The sequence below is a fragment of the Eptatretus burgeri genome, chromosome 1 (assembly GCF_056783735.1).
Source record: "Eptatretus burgeri isolate ZD-2024b chromosome 1, Ebu_testis_v1, whole genome shotgun sequence".
Lineage (NCBI taxonomy): Eukaryota > Metazoa > Chordata > Myxini > Myxiniformes > Myxinidae > Eptatretus > Eptatretus burgeri.
This window is the reverse complement of record NC_140961.1, coordinates 53,495,427-53,517,410: the sequence shown is the minus strand read 5'-3', so window position 1 is coordinate 53,517,410 and position 21,984 is coordinate 53,495,427. Positions and strand designations below refer to the sequence as shown.

Sequence of the window (21,984 nt, the reverse complement as noted above, 5' to 3'; positions counted from 1 at the left end):
GTTTTATTGGTGTGAAAGTCAGGTTCAATTAACATGATTTGTTTTTTGTTGCAATCCTGTTATATCTTTATTAATATTATATTATACCTCCTAAATATTATAGATTGTATGTTTCTCTCTATTCCTTAACTGTCTCTCCTGTTTCCGTGTTAAAATGCACTCGACTTCAAAATCACCTACAATATTTGGCCGGAAGAGATCACATATTTAAAAAAATAATAATAATTTTAAAAAACCGACCGAAAGTCACATTTTTCCCATTCTCTACTTATAACAAAGCAGATTTCTCCAAATCTTTAAGTCTCATTTAATTAATCTGTGATTATCCAGGGCGATTGGGACAATTGGTGTGTTTTTAAACTAAGGCCATTATGAATTCCCATAGCCTGTAGTTTGAAAATTACAAGTCGTACAGATTAAACAAATACATTAAATTCAAGCCAGATCAGCCACGCATTCAATAATATGTCAGAAGGGCACCAAAAGATTTGGAGTCGTTACGAGATGCTTAAGGCAGTCATACCACCACAAATAGGGTAGATCCATATATACAATGCCTGCTGCGCAACCCACGTGCAGCCATCCCCAAGCTGCCACATGCCGTCGTGTAAACCAACAACCACCTCACAAATAAAGTGAGTTGTTTTGCTGTTTGTTTGTTTGTAACCTTACTGCTTTGAGCTCCCAATGTTAATTGCAATGAATCTTTATACGATCAGATTTTTAACCACGATGCACATGACTAGGGGTTTTAAACAGTCATGAGGAGGTAATTTGGCTTATTATCACTCCTTCACACCCAATTAGATCCTTTTGCGACATATACACCTTCGTTGTTATGCCTGCTGTTGGCTTAATGGTGAGGATGGTGGGCTTGGGATCCCAAGTTCCTGAGTTCAAATCCCGCTCGGCTTTGAATTAATACCAGGTGGGGTTGACTTAGCCTGTCATCCTTCTGAGGTCGACAAAATGAGTACGAGCTTGTTGGGATGATTGAGCCATTCGAGTATCCTGCGTTGGAGTGGCGACCTGACCCGGATAGTGCCCACTAGCTTCCAGGAGACTGCTTCGGCAGCACCAACACTCTGCACAGAGTATGGTCCCAATGGATGGACAGCTTCTTTGATCCTTTCAACACTTTTCAGACCAATAGATTTTAAGACACCATTTTCTCTTTCACCCTTAGACCCCTTTTGACCATTTATAAGACCCATTAGACTCTTTAAAGTGTTTTTGAGAATTAACAAGGGGTTTAGACACATGAGACCCTTTATGCCGCTTAGATTCCTTTGACCAATCACTTTCGACCCCTTACGAAATTGGAAAAAAAACCCATTGCCCCGAAAATCGTTTTTGACAACCTTTTTCATGCACCATTTGTGTCACAGCACACGTTGCAATGACAAATCAAAACCGATATCCCAAAGCGAAACAGATGTTGAAAAGTGAAACAACCTACTGATCTATGGATCATCCGATGGGAAACCAGAATTAAATGCTGAGAGAAATACCGAATGGAAATTGCCGAAAGCAAAGCTATGGCGAGTGTAGAAAGAGGGGACAGGTTGGGGACTGAAGAAGCAATGTGGAGAGGGTGGGTGCCTGGAGGTGGTCAGTTGGCATGGATATAACTTCGCTGATCTTCCATCAGGCAGTTGGCCCAAATTGTGCTGAAATCTGTTTCCCAGCCGAGCTTTCATAACATCACCCTCATTCCCAAGCAGTACTTCGGAGGTACAACAAGCATGGATTGTAAATCTTTGTTGGTGGAATGGAATGAGGTGACCAGCTCCACCCACCATATTTACACTGAATTCCTGTTTCTACAAATACAAGCTCATTTGAAGTGAGACGTCTACAAATCAGTCAGTGATATGTGCCCCGCTAGTATATGTATGTATGTATGTATGTATGTCATATATATATATATATATATATATATATATATATATATATATATATATATATATATATATATATATATATATATATATATATATATGAAATGTTTGCTTGTTTGTGACCCGACTTCTCTGAGCTCCCCAAGGTTCATCACCACAAAACTTAATAGGATCACATTTTTTTTTCTTTACCACGATGCACTTAAATAAGGGTTTCAAACAATTTTTTTTCCTTACAATTCATAACTTATAAACACAGGAGCCACCACCAGTCACCATTTCTGCGAGTGTATATCCATATAAACAATGCTTCATAAAAAGCTCAATTTTTCTTTTTTTGGATTTCAACCCAGATGCTGATATAATTGGTGAGATGTGAGCTCTGATCATCAAATCTGGTATCAGATGTGAAAAAAATAACTTAACTAGAAGGGCACTCGGTAGAGCGCGTACCTCCACCAGGCTGATTAGTTTATATTTTGTGTCCCACCGATAGGCCAGATCTAGATTCGGAAATGAACTAAAAATTTAATCGGCTTGTTCTCGTCACCGAGCAAACTACCAAGTTTAGTCCAAATCCGTCCACAACTTTGAGATATTGTGCTATATTTCGTTTTAGCCTAAGCCTGGTGTTGGCTTAGTGGTTAGGGTGGTGGCTTGGGATCCCAGTGTCCTGAGTTCAAGCCCTGTTGGCTGCTGAATTAACACCAGGGGGTTGACTCAGCCTGTCATCCTTCCGAGGTCGGCGAAATGAGTGCCAGTGTACTGGTCCCGGTGTATGCCCCGGTTAGAATAGGTGTACCATATCCCTGTGTGTCGTAAGAGGTGACCAGGGTTGGCGTCAGGAAGGGCATCCGGCCAGAAAACATTGCCTCACAAAAAGCCAAACCCCTGCACAGCAGGGAAAATGGCTGTAAAAACGGTCATTTTATTTTTTATATTTCGTTTTAGCCCTGCATCACTCAATGGTGAAGAATCACTTAAAATATTCTCGGATCCAAATCCGGATCTTCAACCAAAATCGAATCAATTCTTCCTTGTTACATACTGTGGAAGAAATAACATTAATTATATCTGTGTATTCTCAATTTCGTTATCCTTTGTTTTTAACAGTGTCGAATAAGGTGTTACTTTTGTACTGGAATCAAATTGACTGTCAATAAAATCTCTTTTTCCAGTCTTTTGATCTTCATCATGATGGAGATTATATACAAGCAAAATAAAATGGTATCTTACTCAATCTTATTTGCTTTATCTCATTGAAATATATATATATATATATATATATATATATATATATATATATATATATATATATATATATATATATATATATATATATATATATATATATATCCAAATTAGTATTTCCAATATTTAAATGAAACTGCCCTGCTGCTCAAGAGGAGGATGTTTTACTGCTGGAACCTATTGCCTGGTGGTGATTAAATAACTCCCGAAAGGTGATTGCATTAGACGCCTTGTCGTCCAAGGATGATCATATGACAGCATAAAATATATATGACATATTTATGACAGAATGTTGTATTTTGAGAATCTGGTTATTCACTGGTGAACGGAAGGGATGATCAAAGTAATAGGCTTGTGTATCCATTCACTCGGCCTCTTCATATTTTGTCTTACCTTTGTTGTCACCCTCTCCTTCTTACGGCCGGCCTCGTATTCCCAAACTACAATCATGATCTGAGCGTGTCTATCAACCCTTCCCTCCCAAAGTTGCCATGTCTGCAGCTCCTTTTCTCATGCTTGCGGGATCCCCCCCCCCACCCCACAATCACTCTTGCCAGATGTTTAACTCTCCCATGTTTTTTTGCAGTCCAGAATAGTATAAAACAATTGCTCTGTGCATTTTGGGGAGAAAGAGGGTCGTGTTTGTTATCGCTCGTCTTGTTATCCTTTTTCCCATGCGTATGTTTGTTGTTATTTGTAATTAGATGTGTGCTGTTAATAAATGGCTTCAGACTCCAAAAGAGGACTAAATTTATTCGACAATACCCAACCTGCGCACCAAGTTTTATCTGAATCCGTCGACAACTTTTTGAGATATTTTTTGAGAGAAGTCGCTTTTGGCTCCATCTCTCAATGGTGAAAAATCACTTTTAAAATTCTCAGATCCAGATCTTCATCAAAGTCTATTCATTTTATCCTTGTCACATACCTAAGTTCTCCACCAAATTTCGTCCAAATCCGTCCACAAGTTTTTGAGATTTTTGCTGGTGACGTGGGCAGGGGCGACGATGCAAATTCCCCATGTAAATGTGTGTTGTGTAGCGCCACTCCAGGTGAGAGAGGGTATTACAAGTCTCCCCCATTTGCAGTGCAAGATTCCTGTCGCCACGTTTGCCAGTGCTGTGAAGTGTTTTGAATTTTAAGCAGTAGGTATGTTTTAGCTTCATGCAGGCAACCCGGGATATTTTTACCTCCACCACTGAAGGTGAAGTAGGTTATGTTTTCACCCCTGCCTGTCTGTCTCTGTTTATGTGCAGGATCTCTCAAAAAGTTGGACAGATCCAGATGAAATTTTGTGGACAGGTTGGTGTGTGTGACAAGGCCAAACCGATTAGAATTAGGTGAAGATCCAGCCGCTATAATTTTAAAAGTGATTCTTCACCATTGAGAGATTGGGCCAAAAACGATATTTAGCATGATATTTCAAAAATGTATTGGGCCCGATATGTTCGTGTAGATCAGGCATTATGTGGTGGAGGTATGCACTCCACAGAGTGCTCTTCCAGTTCATTTTATTTTCAGGAGCGATTGAGGCAGCTGTGAGTTGCCCAAACACCGCCCAAATAAAGGTATGTGTCAGACGAAGATAGTCTGTAGGGCGGGTACTCTGCTGGTATTCAATAAATTGCATTAATGGGATTCTTGTTGATATCAGCTTTTCAGCATTAAAACACAACATACGTGGATATCAACGTTAGAATCGTAGATAAAAGCAATAGTTTAGTAATGGAGCAGACTTTTCCTCAATTATCACCCACACTCCTTTCCTTCCCTTCCCTTCCCTTCGCCCAGGAGAATTGAATGGCAAGATAGCTTGCACGGATGGAAAGCAGAGGAGTTAACCTTCAATCCCAAACTGAAACAAAAACTTGAACATAACCTTCTGACCACAAATCACATTTTTACCTGCATTTGAAAAGAAAAGAGAAAGTTCAAATCCATTTTGTGGGGGAATGTCTAATACAATTCTTTAACACAACTTATGCTGCAATAAAAAGGAGATGGCAAAAACCTTACCAAGAGCACATGCCGGATACCAAGTTCAGCCTTCCAGTCTCTCTTGAGAACGTTCACACAAATTTCACCAGTGGAGCTCACATTGGGATGGAAGATCTTGGTCAAAAAGTATGCTTTTGGTGGGCATGCAGGAAAGTCTTTTCCAAGTACAAGTTTCATGCGGAACAAACCACCAATGTAAGGCGTACCATCTGTAAGATATGAAAAGTCGGTCAACAAGTGTACAATAATAGTGAAACCAGATTACCAAATGCTCAACTTACTATGAAGAGGGAAATACCAAGTATTTGGCACAATCAGATTTCACAACTAGAGTAGTACTCCAGAATAATTTGGAAGTTGGGAGGGAAGGGGGAAAGAAAGATTTTTGAGAAGCAGACCCTTCATTGCGATGATTGAGGTTTAGAAATAACACAATATTAAGTTTGTTTCTCCATTTACAGTTTCACTAGCCTGAATACAAATCAAAATACACAATGTCGCAAATACAACTCATAACGGCACTCGGTAGAGTGCATACCACCACGAGGCTGAACACTTCACGTTTTCTATCCCACTGATGTTTTTTCTATACACGTTCTATCCCACGTTTTCTATACAAATCCAGATCTGAACCAAGATCGAATCGGCTTGTTCTTGTCACCCAACCAACTCATCCACATAGTTTTCTCATAATCTGTTCACATCGTTTTGAAAGATCATGCTATATATATATATATATATATATATATATATATATATATATATATATATATATATATATATATATATATATATATATATATATATATATATATATATATATATATATATATATATATATATATATATATATATATATCGTTCCAAGGACCCATCTCTAAATGGTGAAGAATCACTTTGGGAATTAAAAAAAAAATTCTGGGACCCAGATCTTCACCAAAATCTAATTAATTCATTCTCATCACACACCCAACCTGTCCAAGTTTTGACCGAATCCATCCATAACGTTTAGAGATATCCTGCTCACAGACAGAGACGGAAGGAACAGGACATGACAGGACAGAGGTGAAAACATAACCTCCATCCATCTTCGGTGGCAGAGTTAACAATACAAAAGTGAATTTTGGTCCAAGAATTACATCCATGTCAAGAACAGACAGAGAACAAAGGCTTGTTAAAAGATGAGGTTTTCACAACGGCGACAAGCCAAATCCCCTTTAAGGAGGTTTTAAGGAGGGGATACTCTCTATCCCCCCCCCACCTTTGGTCATCCAAACCATGCCTTGATGTGGCCAATACTGTGATCATCCCCACACCATCGACCTTGAGTGTGTGTGAAGCTCACTGCGTAGAACTTTGTAGTTGATTTTCTTTTCCAGGGATATATGGTTCATGGTCACTTGTTTGCAGAACAAAAACATGAGTGAACAGGGCAACACCCCTCCCCCATTTTATATGTATTAAATTTTAAAATGAGATTAGTAGAAATTGGACAAAACAACAAAGTATAATGCTATATACCATGGAACCTAGGATCCAAGCATGATGAGCCAGGGGCTCAGATGGGAATGCAAGACAGGTTAATAATTATTAATGTTCCCATTAAAAGTCATGAAACCTTGTTAAACATTAGTGTTCATCCTGTAAGTTTGTAAATCCTGGAAGTTTTCATATTCATCGTCATGTTACTTGTTTAACTGATGGAGTAGGGAATACGTAATCTGTCTTCTTTTGCACCCTTTCCTCTCTTTATAATTCCCATATTGGCTCTCTCTACCCATTTGCCAACAATTCTCATCTTGCATCTCCTCTCTACACCCCCCCACCCCCGTCAATACAGCACAAAAAATATTTTAAAAAGTCCTTCATACTGTATTTATTCCTCTCTCCTGATCCCACCATCTCTGCATCTCTCCAGCACTTTGCCTCTTCTGTCAATTGTTCTCTTCCATTCCACCCACCCCAATCATGGCTGAATTGTCTTTTTATTCATTCATTTTCACATTATCCATGTGCACTGTGGTCATGCAACTTTTATGACCAGCCCTGAAAGCTGAAGCCTGCCTTTCTCTTCTTTGATCATCCACTCCTCTCCCTCCATACATGCTCGTTTTCACTTCCCCTTCCTAAGCAATATGCAAATTCTTGATAAAGTTGTAAGATCACATGAGACACCATCTTACCAAGTGTTCAAGCAGAGGCAGACAAATCAAACCAATTTTTGATTTCAGCCTCTTTCACATTCACACTAAAAACTGTTCCTTTGCTGAAACAGCTTGAATGTATGCTACTTCTCTGTCCACATCTCACATTCAAGAGGACAGCAAAGTGTCTCACATGATACTCTTATGGGGGACAACACGAGTGAACCTATATCCTATGCTATCCGAGCGCCAATTGCGCAGGAGAGAGGGAGGGAGGGAGGAGGTGAGGAGGGGGAAAGACAGGGACCCTGGGTTTCGTCCAGCCTGCCGGGCAAAAGCCCGCAAATCGAGAAGAGCGGTTTTGGGAGCTTGAACTTAAGGTTGAACACAAGGAGTAGAGTTCCAGACTGCCACACTGACAACTTAGGCGACTTGTCCAGTGTCGTTCTGTGTAAACTAGCATTTGCTATTCTAAATAGAGAAATCCCCACGCCACCCGTAGGTCTCTTTCCGAGCTGCAGTGCACATTCACGCCTCGCGTTATGCCTTGAAATAGCTCGATCCGCGTCTCCTCCGGTTTCTTGTTGCTACGGTGCGGATTTGACGACCATGGGGCAGTCACCGCAGTTGTAGAGTAGGGCGCTCTTGTGACATTCGTAGTAAGAGATGGTGGCAATGTGGCATCTGCAGCGAGTGATGATCGCCATGTGGCATCCAGGGTGAGTGCCATGTGGCAGTAGTCATGAAATTGGTGAATAAAAGTCACGTGTAAGCACGAGTTGTTGCTGGGGTATTTTTAGCAGTTGTATGAAGCGGTTGTGGTGAATGTGACAAGGTTTGGTGAGCTGAATGAAGTCTGAGGAGAGGTGGCAGTTGGGAACTGGCATGCACATTTGAATGGAGAATGGGCACGCAAACTCAAAAGGAACGATGTACCAGTGCATTGTCAGCAGGAAGCGTTCACAGCGTGAACATGCTGGAGACACTCGTAACATGTTGCTCATTTTTAATGCTTGGCATGCGTGCTTGCATGTTTTGTGTGAAAGAAAGAGGTGTAATGAAGAATCAGCAAAGGTTAAGAGAGATGTAAAAGTTCTAACTAACAGAGACCCACACAAGCATCTTTCCCCATTACCCACTTGACATATGGGAGAGACTAACTAATACACATACTACTGAAATAACTGTCTTGGGATCGCTGTACATTGTGTGCCATTGCCTGACCCGACATCTCTTACGTAATACACCTTAAACATCACAAATCATCATCCATGCTTTGTAAACTATGGAAACCACCACTCCCACATATGTCTGGTGTTGGCTTAATGATGAGGGTGGTGTGGTTGCGATCCTAGGATCCTGAGTTCACATCCTGCTTTTTGCCGTTGAAGTAATGCCAGGTGGGGTTGACTCAGCCTGCCATCCTTCTGAGGTCGGCCAAATGAGTGCCAGCTTGTTGGTATCCTGTGTCAGAGTGGCGACCCATCCAGGATTGTGCCCAATAGCCAAGGAGACTACTTAGGCAGCACCAACGCTCTGCACAGAGTATGGTCCAGATGGATGGACTCCCACATCCATAACACTACTTTATACCATCATCCACGAGGCAAACGGTTCATTGTGGATAACAATGTCATCACATTCAAAGCCACCCATAACTGAGAACATGCTCACCTCTGACATGGAGACACATGGTACTCTGTTAACCTCATGCTATTTTCTTGAATGACCATAGAGACAATGCACAACACTATAGAAACTATCTCAAGTTGGTAATTTACAATTTGTAATGACTAATATGTTGGTCGTGAAAGCATGGCAGGGAATGCACAAGGAATGTCACGTGATGGTTTTCATTTGGCATGTCATCACGAGAGTAATCAGGAATGTCAATGGATTGTGGGAACTTTTTAAGCATGAAGGAAGAAGCTTCTGAGGAAGGCATGCTGCTTGTTACAGAGACTTCTTGCAGTGACAGGCAGTCAGCTCAAGAAGGTGGCCAACAGGATGGCCTCGAGGTACGCACACTCACATTTACGTTGTCTAGCCTGGGTTTAAATACGAAGCAGGCAAAAAGTGTCATCCTGGTGTTTCCTCCATGTGGGTGCCATCCCGATAAACGTTAAATGAACGTCGTGTCTGCAAGTATAAGTTGGTGGATGTTACAGATCTCACAATGTCCTTTGACAAGAGTAGGTGAGTTATTGCCAGAACCCTGGTCAAATTCTAAGTTCCTGCCTGAACCAGCAGAGGGCGTTGCATCAGTGACATAGCAGTACCCTCACCATTGTGCTACATAGGAATGAAGAAGAAGCTCCAGAACAATGTTGCTGGCTGTTTGGTTTTGAGAATGGGCTGCATGGTACCACTAAACGTTTTAGCAATGTTCAGCAGCTGGTAGCAGATTTTGTGTACGTTTCAGTGCCTTTTTCCAAACATATACCTGGTATTTCATGTATTGAAGCAAACTGGCCAACATCTCACATTATCTACCTTACTACCATGGCCTTCTCAGCTGGTGCCGAGACTGCATATCAAAAGTTGTCTCTCATGCTTTTGCAGTCCTACCACCAAGCTCCAATTAATTTTCCAAGCTCTGCCAGAATGGACTGATGCTCTCAACTACCAAACAATATACTAAGGACTTTATGCTGACAGATGGTGTCAAATCAAGTTGCACCATTTTTTGTTTTTACCATTTGGTCGACAGTGGCAGTCTTGGATTTGGAGGTCAAGATGACCCCCAAACCAAAAACTGACCACCCCATAAGATTTCACACCCCAAAATTAGCGGAAAATGATCCTTCATTGAAGATTCTAAATGTATTTACTTCAAACGTTATCACTGGCCTCATTGCCCGAAATGACCACAGACGCCCATTTTTGAAGTCACGCTCTTGCAGGGTGAGCCCCCATATAATCAGAGGGACGTACGAGCTAAATCATAATATAATGGGACGTAAGCCTGGAACTTTTAACACACTTTTCTCCGAACATATTGTGTTCATACTTCCGAAATCTTCACATTGTGTTCCATGTATTTACTTACACAGGTGATTGCGGATTCAAAAAATGGAATATAGATATAATTTTCAAAGAGGGAATCTATGACGTCACAATCAGCAGCGTTGGGCGGCACACTGACGGCCGGGTCCCAGACGACGTGCTTTACTTAACCAGGTCCATGAGTTCAGGACGTTTGTACAACTCAGCATTTACGACTCTTATCCTGCCATGTTGTTCATGTGTTGATAGAGGAAATATAGAAACAATGAATGTCAAATTGCTTGTGTTACTCATCCGGCACTATGTGTTAAGGCCAACAATCTAAAGCGACTGGTCTCAAACACTACCATGGGCACCCAGACACGCCACCAATATGAACTGAGCTGTTGAATGCAGTGCAAAACATCCAAAGAAACTACCGTAACTGAGTATTGTGATACGTCTTGTCCCCCATACCCGTCGTAGACAGGTATCTGCTAGTATTTTCTAAATAGTTCAAGGTACATGGAACAATAACAAACAAATAAATAAATAAATTAAAAGGTAGTAACATAATGGTCACGGATTTCATGAAAGTGTCTACTACTACCTGGGGCATTTCTTACAAACACGTAATGGATTTTTGACCTTTATTATATCAAGAAAAAGAACAGAGCTGCCTCTGGAGATTTCCTATACATTTTAATCTGTCTCAAATCCATCTCCGCGCATCGTGTGTTCTTCCAATAGGATCCAAGAATCTCTCTCCCACTAGCCTGGTTAGCAGATTTCCTCCATGCATGCAAACAGTATATTTCTGTGGATGGCATTCTTTCTCCCGATTTTATGGTATTGGTGGCTTCCATCAATGACGTCTCTGCCTCCTTTCAAAAACATCACATCACAGATTATTCCATCCTGCATCACCGTTCCTGACACTCTGAACAGACAGGCTTCAGTTGCGTTTTTGGCTGAGGATCTAAAGATGAAAAAAGGCTGCTCAACAAACGAATCTCAAGTTTGAGGTGTCTACACAATGATTACATGGCTGATCATTCTGTTCTTTTGTGGTCAACCTTTGGCAAGGATAGTCTTTGGAGCTCATTGGCCTTACAATCTGCCATGACCTTTCATGGAGCAAATCACATCTCAAAGGCTGCCTGCAGTGCTGTGCATCACTTTTGAATTATTTTAACAGAAAAAGTTATTTTGTGTATATAATAAGTCCTTCTTCACAGTGTATATATTTTTTTTAAATGGAAAAAAAAAAAATTCACTTGCAATTTCTGCTTAATATTGTTGTACAAATGACTCCTCGTGGGTTAAAAATGCTTAATCTAGCACAGTTATTTCCTTAAAATGAATGTGAAGCGAAAGTGTAAAGTAATTGTGATAGTTGGACAACGCCCACCTTCCCTATTGCGTGTACACAGCAGGCCCGCCCCGAGCACGGGTTTCCGCATCGTGGTTTCGCACTATCGCGGTAAAAATGCGCCGATCGCAGCACGAGTCCCTCGCTCTATCACGGGTCTGGTGCAGAGGAACACACAACACCGTATCTGTCCCACTGCACAGTTGCTCTTTCGATATCGTGCCGCATGGACCATCACATGATTTAGTTTGATATTGCGAGATTTCATTTTCATTCGTCTTTCCATACATTGTGGAATGTTCGTGACAGTAAATAGTCATGAATACGAACATGTGGGTTTTTTGTGAAATAAGGCAAATGCAGTTCATTATAAAATGTTATTCAAAGCTTTTGAAGTAATAAGCAAATTAATTAAATTATGAGGAATGGTGGTTCAATTGGGAGGTAATAAGAAAGGAAGATAGTTTTGAAGCGAGGAGGGGGAAATAACATAGAATTGAGGAGCCAACACTTGGGTGAAAGCAGAATGAGGCACATATCTTTAGAGGTTTTCACTAATCTTCATGGAGAGGTGCTTGAAATTCAAGCATGACATGGACGCTGTCATGGCACTTTATATGGAGGTCGACAAGGATATGCAGAACAAAGCAAAACGGATAAAGACCACCTCCTTCTTCACAAAGTCTGATGAACCTGACGACCCGAAGCCAGGGACGTCATCATCTCAATAATCTCCAACGCTCTCAATAATCACCATAATCCGTAGCAAGTACAATTTTCAATGTTTTTTCAATTTTACAGTCCAAGCTTCAGCAAAAAAACCCAAAAGTCCAATTTTAGAATTTGATTCCCCCTAACCCCGTTTTGCCCATAAGGTCTTAACTTTGCGCATTGTTGTTTTTCCCAATGCAGGGTTTTCCAATAACGTAATCCCTGCGAACGGGGAAGGATCTGCTTTATCCAAAATTATCAACCATTTTGACCGCATATTTAATGTCCTCACCTTTGTAAATCTGTCTCTATTTCCATTTGGGTAGGCCTTCAGCCCAAAGTTAAGGTTGAAATAGCTCGCTGCACCATCAACACCAATCCCACAGCACCAAAACCATCAGGGTGCAGATCGTGAAGGGGTCGCTCTGCCCACCGGCCCAAAGGTGAGTGAGAGGGAGGGGCATAAAGAATAATCGGTGACATGTGGCCGAGCTTATAGAAGATTGGGGAGGAGAAACTGAGACGCTGAGCCGGAGGCCGCACCCAATCGAAGCTCCTGAGAGGAAAGCCATACATCTCTTCCTCAACTCCACAGCGACTCAGGACTTCCCTCCGCAGAACGCACCGGGTTTTCCCACCAACTTTCTTTTATGTCTTGTCAAAACCTCTCTATCTTCTGTATCGTGGTATGAATGTGGGCCCAGATAAGGCATTAGATAATTCAGGCATCCCGTTCGTTCGACACTGTGGGTGCGTATGTTCAGTAATGGGTTTGCTTTATTGTGTATTGCATTTTGTTTCCTTCCCCCATGCCATCATTGCTTGCTCATTAAATACATCTGATCTCAGGGGTGAATTCTGGCTGTGGGGGCTGCTTCATTTGGTGGTTTGACAGAGCCGCTGAGGGGTTCTGGTCACGGTGTCCACAGCGCTTAAACGACCGAGTCACGTGACTGAGGTTGCTCAGCCTAAATTAGATCCAATCAGGTGACACCTATCGGCACAACACTGTGCTGCTTTTAGACTCACAATCTGCACGACAACATGGCCTTCAGAGACTGATCCGGCAGGGAAGTCTTGAAGCGGTCGACTGTTGTGGTCGCTTTGATGCGACACGCTGGATTTGAGCCACATCACTGGGACGGGTCCGACGGCTGTAACAATATATTAGTGAGGTAAACCAATTTATAGCCAAGAGGCGATTTTGCTCTCCTTTGAAAGAATCGGGACAATATTGATGATAAATACAACACGGAAACACATGAGCATGCGCAAACACTTTTTCATACATCTGTTCCTCACACCAATTATAATTAAGTATTGAACAGCAATGGCTATTCTTAAAGCATTAATCTAACATTTAAAGGATGTTATAAATGATACGAATCGTTCAACACCGAATACTCAAATTTATTTTCGTCGCAAACCTCTAAATAGTTGTATGCCGAAAGAAAGAGCTTTCACAACTTGTGAGCAATTTCCGATTTTCTGACTGCCTGAATCAGCTGGGATCTCTTATTCATAAGAGTGTGCATGCACACAATTACCAAGAAGATTACTGATCTGTCGCACTTTCAAAAACTCACCTGGCCCCTCGATCGTTGCCTGTACATCTGATGTATCATCTTCATTCAAAAACACCTTTATACCTTCTGGTGGTTCCCTTGCTAACTCTGTTACCTCCTTCCACACCTGTCGTAAAACCTGAGGTGACAAGTTCTCAACGTTTGACACCTGAGAAAAAGAACAGAAAATAATTAGAACTTTGACTATGTATAAGGGACCATCCATTAGAGGAATATCGATGAATTTTAATCCCTTATCGACTATCTGCAGCATATTCCAGAGTTATGAAAGTTGGCGCTTGTTGAATGAAAAACAAACCTCTTCCCAAAGTGCAGAGACATAGCTGTGAAGTCAGGGACCTGGAGGTTGCTCTGCCCCCAGGAAAAAGGCTTAAAATTACCAAAACTTTAAGAAAAGCTGATATTTTACATTAGAACTTCAATGTTTCTTATTGCGAGACTATTGTAACGCCCGTGTGTGTGTGTCCACATCATTATATTTCCCTGTTAAATTATTTTCTCTGCAGCCGCTTGTTCGATCGATGAGAAACTTTAAACAAAGGAGGAACTCCCCATGGAGAATATTTTTTTGAAAACTCTGACATCATAGATCATGTGGTATGGCAGCCATATTGTATTAAAGAAAATTTTTTTGGGGGGGGATCGACAAAATGACAAAAAAAAAAAGAAGAAAAAAAATAATAATTAAAACGTGGCTCCCCATGGGCTATATAGGGTAATGACAATGACATCAATGGTGAAGTGGTATTCCAGCCATAATTGATCAAATCAAAATCCTTATCCAAAAAAACATCCGAAACTTCATATATCTGATCTACGACCCAATGTTAGTGAATACATTTATGTCGTCAGTCACATGGTCTGGTGGCCATATTGGATTGAAAATAAAAACGTTTAAAAAAATAAAAATATATATATTCTCCAGAACCGCTTAACAGATCAATGTGCAACTTCATACATATTGTCATGGCCGTGGCCGGTTACATTAATCCCCCGCCCCCTACCTCCACCGACCCAATTGTGGTGGACGGGCGGTTTTCCTTGGAGGCGGATACATAATCCTCAGAGATCATGGCTCACACGGGAGGGGCAGGGTAGCACGAGCGGAGCGATGGATGGATGGATGCACAGCACAACGGTTTATACTCGAACCCCATGACAAATACACAGACACCAGCAACTTAAAATAAACATGGGGATTTAATAAAAATAGACAAATATTTACAAGGGTAACATTTTAAAATGTAATAAAATTACATGAAATTAAAATCTTAAGTCAAGGCACCTCCGAACACAGATATAATACAGACAAGGGGAAAATGAAACAAAAGAAAATCCTCCCTTTATTCTGGCACTTAGCTTTGTCCAGAGATTGCCTTTATTGAACTTTGGGATCAAGGCGCTTCTTCCTGCATGGGAAGACGCGCCCAAAAATGGCGCCGAGCCGCTCTCTGGGCAGGAAACAACGAATGTGAGGTAATTTGTGAGGGGGTATTGAACACCAGGGCTCCGGAACCGCCGTGCGGGTTTCTTGTCGATCACGCTTGCCGATGCCGCGGCAATCTGTAGAATTGCGCCGCTCCCTTCAGTGATATACACGAAGCTTTGTGGTCCATCTCACATGACCCAACCAAGAGTCGATGGCCAGCGTCCTTCTCCACCACGCATCCAATTCACAGCAAGACACGAGAATCACACAGCTATTTTGTCATGCCGAGAGCCCCAGATCATCACGCTTCCTCCTCCATGTTTGACAGTTGGTGTCACACACTGAGGAACCATCCTTTCGCCTACTCAACAGCGTACAAAAACCCTGCATGATGAACCGAAGATTTCAAATTTTGATTCATCGGTCCGTAAGACCTTCTTCCAGTTTTCAGTCGTCCACTGGCGGTGCTTCATGGCCCAGGCAAACCTCTTTTTCTTGTTTTGCCATCTTAGAAATGGCTTTCTTACTGCTACTCGACCTGTCAAACCTGCAGCTCAAAGTCTTCTCTTTACAGTTGAAACTGAGACTTCCCTACTTCGACCAGTGTTAAGCTGTGCTTGAAGCTGCTGTCCTGTGAACCGCCTATCATGCAAACTGTTGACTCTCAGAAACTTGTCTTCTGATTGTGTGGTGGCTTTGGGTCTGCCAGACCTCTTCCTGTCAGAGTTTCCTCCAGTTTCCAAGTGCCTTTTGATGGTGTAGAAAACTGTACTCACTGACACCTTGGTTTCTTTGCAATTTCTCTAAAGGAAAGACCTACACTTTTAAGGGTTATAATGGTCTGTCTGTCTGTCTTCCCTTGTTAAGTCTTTTTCTTGCCATTATGATGGCAATATACTACTTCCTGCAGTGCAATATTGTCCAAATAATGCTTCAGAGGGTGTAGCAACAGCTGTTCCAACACTACTTTATACAGACAGAGGGTTTGTAACTTATCAACTAAAGTTGGGACACCTGTAGGAATTGTTTGCATCAACTTTCAAGGCTGAATTCACTTCCATTGCTGCAGAACAGCTGCAGTTTCTAACCCATCACTTGTTCTCTGAAAAGGGCCTTTTTTAACAACTCGGAAATTTACATTATTTTTCAGCTTTTGGTAACCTAAGCTTATTTTTTTAACCTCTGGCAGTTTACCGCTTAGCTTTGTACCATTTCAGGTTATTCACTGAACTTGAACTGCTTAAATTTCAGTAAAAACTAAAAAAATGGGGGTGTTCTAAAACTCAAGACCGGTCGTGTGTATGTATGTATATATTGTTACGAATTCGCACCCACCGGCGTGCGATCGGCCGCTTTCCACTAATAGCAACTGCATCGCCCACCGGACGGACAATTCAGTCGTGACTTTCCGGAGCTAACGCCGGAACCGTCACGGGTGGGTCTTCAACCCCACCACGGCCGTGCCAATTGTCTACCCGCGCAAGATAGGGTCACTCGCCGAACTCGATATACCGAAGTACCTGCGCGGGCAGTCGACCGGGCGACCGTACCTCGCCGCAGGTCGGCTGGGGACACGAATCGCTGAAGCCGTCCGCTCCGTTCTACAGCGATAACTGAGCGGGCATTATCGTCGACCTCGATGGATCCGATTCTCCTTACCGAGTGTTTAAAACCCAGCTATTTATTCCGCGATGCAAGATGGCATTTCAATGGGATGAAAGGAGGACGCGACGAACGGGATACATTTCACAAGCAAGTACATTTATTATTTACCCACACAACATGCAAGGAATCATGCACGTATGTACAAGCAAGGCAAATCGAAAGCAATACAACCGAATATGAGCAAGGATCAATGTACAGGCACAGTTACTTAGACAGGTCTACTAAATAGACACGGCACCACAGCATGCACTCAAAAACAAAGGAAAAGACCCCCTCATAGACAAGGAGGTAGACGGGGTCCGTGGACCTTTATGTCCGTGAGCCTTGGCTGACCGAATAGGCCCACGAGACTGATGCAGGTTACCTCCCCCCCCCCCTCGGTGGTCGGAGAGTCGTGACGTCCCGTCCCCACGGAAGTTAGCGTGGCTGCGCCTGATTCCGGGGATCCCGCGTGGCCGGCAAGCTCTCTCCGGCGCTCCTGGCCCGGGCGCGCAGGTTCGCACCACACAACGGCAGAGCTGCACCTTCAGTCCGCGTCTCCGATGCACAGGTCGCTCCACCAGACCACCAAAGACAAGCGAGTCATGAACCACAAAGAGCGGGGAGGCAAGTGAACCATGAGCAGAGAAAGCAGCGAGAGCCTGGACCACAGGGAGACCGCTCGAGCCTCGCGTGCCGTCCGCCTTAAATAACACGGGGCTCCGCCCTTCACCCCACCCCGTTTTCGGCTCCACCTTCTTTCCAGTAGCTTCTCCCAAAGGGGCGTTCCTAGACTCCTACCGCGTCACACCGCGCATCCACCAATTGGGAGCGAGCTGCCTCGCCCCTTCTCGTGCCAGCCGCGGAGAAGAAAGGGCACGAAAACCCGCGCACTAGCGCAGGTTTCCTTGTTGTTCTTCACTCTGCATGCTCGGACCCCTTTTCGACGCGACGAAAAGGGTCGTAGCGTGATCTGTCGGTTCAAAATAACAACAGAAAAACAAAAACCTACCTCAAAAGGTCACAGCCCGATGAACACCAAGAATTCCCTCTAAACAACGGTGGGGAAACCTATCTGAACACTCACCGGGATAACTGACCTAAGGAACCTTTATGGTGTTCTGCGAATCTCCACAGCTGTAACAATATATATAAATAGCAATATATTACATATATAACTGTATATACATACATATGTGGTCCATCTAAAAAGTAATGGGACTGAGCCTGCTGTGTGCTCCACTTACACAACTTGAATGAACGGGTTGTGTCAGTCTTTCGCAATATATATATATATATATATATATATATATATATATATATATATATATATATATATATATATATATATATATATATATATATATATATATATATATATATATATATATATATATATATATATTGGTGATGGTTGACTGCGCTCATTGTGTGATTTTTTTACAGGTCGTGCTTTACATGTCTAGTCTGAGTCATCGCGCTACGAGTCGTGAGCAGAGAGCCAATCTGAAGTTTCTTGCCAAGCTTGGCAAAACACCTTCCGAATCCTTCGCAATGCTGCAGCAAGTCCATGGGGAAGAAGCGGTCACGTACACGTGCATTTCAATGGCACAAGAGGTTCAAAGAGGGACGGGAGGAGGTTGAAGATGATCCACAGTCTGGAAAACCTTCAACGAGCAGAACAGTGGACAACATTGAGCGTGTGAAGCAGATGGTGCACGCAGATTGTCGACTCACAGTGCGGATGATTGCTGAGGAACTTTCCATCAACAAGGACACTGTTTGGAGCATCACTGAAAATCTCGAAATGCGCAAGGTGTACACAATGATGGTCCCCAAGCTGTTGTCCGAGGACCAGAAACAGCAAAGAGTCACTGTCTGTGAAGACATTATCGAGCGCCTCGAGGACGATCCAGACCTGCTCGGGAGAGTCATTACTGGCGATGAATCGTGGACATTCGAATATGATCCCGATGCCAAACGGCAGAGTCGTCAGTGGAAAAGTCCGGCATCACCAAGACCAAAGAAAGCAAGGATGTCGAAGTCGAAGTTTAAGGTGATGCTCATCGCATTTTTTGTCAAGGGCATCGTCCACTTTATGTTTCTACCACCTGAAGGGTAAAACAGTGAATCAATACGTGTACAAGGAACGAGGAACGTGCCAACTCTGGAACAACCCCCATATTTGCCAGACTTGGCCCCTTTTCATTTTTTTCCTATTCCCTAAGCTCAAGGGGATCAATTTCCTGATGTAGAGACCATCAAAAGGGCCGTGACGACAGATCTCTGGAGGATTCCAGAAGAAGCCTTCCGGGGGTGCATCGAAGCGTGGAAGAAGAGGATGGACAAGTGTGAGATTGGAGGGAAACTATTTTGAAGGGGACAAGCTGTGATTTCATATATTTTTTGGAATAAAATTTCTGTGGTTACTTTTTATATGGACCTCGTACACACACACACACACACCTTGCAGGAACCGGCTCAACCAAACTTTGCACAGCCTACTCTTTCATCCAGAGGAAGGTGGAGGGCTATGTTTGGAGAACACAAAATTGAAAAATTAAAAATCATTAAAAAATCAGAAAATTTGTCTTCAGGCCTCGATCAGGTCTTGTGCTAATAGAGTCTGAGTTTTTTTTTTATATTTTCCCCCCCCGGAAATGAAAGAGTAACATGCATAGTTAACATCGTATGTTGAGGTTGTAGTGATTTGTCATCAACACAAGTTTAATTATGATTTTTTTTTTTGTATACCTTGTCGAGGCACGAATGAGAGCTAACACACAACGCACAGCAAGGGGGGCACGAGACAAGAGGGGCAGGAGAGGGAAGGACAAAACAGTGGGGAACAGACATAGAGATCTGTGGAAGGGATAGGGATGGGGTGGGGATCATGGGGTAGACAAGATGGACATTACAGGGATTTTCAGGAAGGAAAGCTGTGAATTTGAATGAGGTGGGTTTGGGGTGGATTAACAGGGGTAGAAAAGATCATGGTTTTGGATGGAAGAAGATAAGAGGTGGTGGTGAACAGCTGTTTTGAAGGCCTGGAGGAAAGAATGGGATTGAACAGAGTGAGGGAGTTTATTCCAAAGGCAGGGAAAAAGAGAAATGAAAGAGTGAAGGTGGACAGCGATTTGTGATTTTGGTAGTTTTACCAGAACGGGGTTGTTGGCGGACCTTGAGCGCCCTGCGGAAATATGGTGGGGATAAATTGCAGACAGCAGTGGGGGGGGGGGTGGGTGAGACCGGAGAGGAGACGGTAGAAGACAGAAAGACCACCAACCTGCCTGCGGTGAGAGAGAGGCCCAAAAACTCAGCCTGATCATGGGAGATACCAATGATCCGAAATGCTTTGGTTTCCACAGCATGAAGCTGAGAAAGGTGAGAGGCAGGAGCACCAGCCCAGAAGGGAGATCAGTACTCCATCAAGCTGCGGACAAATGCTTTGTGTGTTGTCAGGAGCTCACGTGGGCCGAGGAAGGACTTTGCACTACGGAGGATTCCCAGTTGGCCACTGGCTTTGGAGGCCAGGTTGGAAATGTGGCTTTCCCAGGAAAGATCATGGCAGATAGTGAGACCCAGAAGCTTGAAAGAAAGGACTTCTTCCAGAGGATTGTTGATAGTGTTGAGAATTATTATCCTGTTTACACGTGCACCTGTTATTAAAAAAATTGCTTTGCATAGGTTTATTATAACACCTCCGTGTTCAAGCCTCGAGCGAGTATGTTTCTTACACACGACTGTCACGATCGAGTAATATGTATTGTGACGATCATATTACATATATGCAAGCCAATAACAGAAACTGTATTCCCTTAGTCGTTTCTCCACGAACTGTAATCCTCTCAGTCTTGGTATGATTCCTCTCTTGCTTTTTTATATTTTAAATCTTAAACTACTGCATCAATCACGAAGATCGGCACGGTAACGCCCATCGGAGCACTTCTGGAACTCCCAAGGTAACACTTCTGTTGAATATCTTAACCGACCCTTTCTTGTATTATAAATACTGCCACATGCCACCAAGAGAGACCCCCTGATGGGCAGAAACAAATGCGATGCAAAGAGAATGGCGGTCTGCTTTGAAAAGTAGGGCTAAAACTGAAGGTGTACCAATTTTTTTTTTATATATATATATATATTGGAAAGACCCACCCACATCTATTACCTGTGAATGGAGGGAATCACCAATCAGCTCTCACTACATCAACTAAACCCAAGTGGTGAGGATTATGTAAATAATTTACCCCTGCCGCACTCCTCTAGCCAAATAAGCAACCCAAGAAGGCCTACACAAAGTAAGTGCTTTGCCATTTCAAACCCTTCCCAGCTATAGAGACGTTCACATATAATACACACATGAGAATCCCAAAGCTACACACCCCCTCAGCTGCCAGACCAGTTTCATCGCTTATTGTGAATCAGTGACAGCACAGACAGCAATTCATACCAATAAGGCTCCCAAGCATGCACCACGTGCAAACGTCAAAAGTAGTCAATATACATTTAAATTATTGATATATTGATGTCTTTATAGCTGTGGAGGAACTCTGGGAAGGGTTTGAAACAGCAAAGCGCTTACCTTGTGCAGGCCTTCTTGGGAGTGCTTCATGCAGCTTCTTTGGCTAAAGGAGTGTGGGAGGTGTCAAAAAAAAAAAAATATATATATATATATATATATATATATATATATATATATATATATATATATATATATATATATATATATATATATATATATATATATATATATATCCTTTGGATCGATCGTGCATTTCATTTTCGAAAATCATAAAATTGTGGGGCACTCATCCACGGGATGCCGGTTTAACATCTATCTGAGGTTCAGCACACACATTGATGAATCACCCTGCCTGTAAAACACTGGGTGACCAAGGTGACAGATCATAGCTGGATCGCGATTCGAACCCCGGCGAGACAGCCGAGAGGCGAGTGCACA

At 42.6% G+C, this 21,984-nt stretch overlaps 1 protein-coding gene across 1 annotated transcript in view; it reads right to left on the bottom strand.

Annotated features, from left to right (window-relative positions):
• The window catches only part of LOC147034499 (uncharacterized), a gene marked incomplete at its 5' end in the record, with an annotated part of 68,614 nt that overhangs the window by 34,738 nt on the left and 11,892 nt on the right, over positions 1-21,984 (bottom strand). Inside the window, 2 exons of the mRNA XM_085884315.1 lie at positions 5,169-5,359; positions 13,949-14,096. Of these exons, the coding sequence (XP_085740441.1) occupies positions 5,169-5,359; positions 13,949-14,096 (339 nt within the window). The remainder of the gene's footprint in view (positions 1-5,168; positions 5,360-13,948; positions 14,097-21,984) is intronic.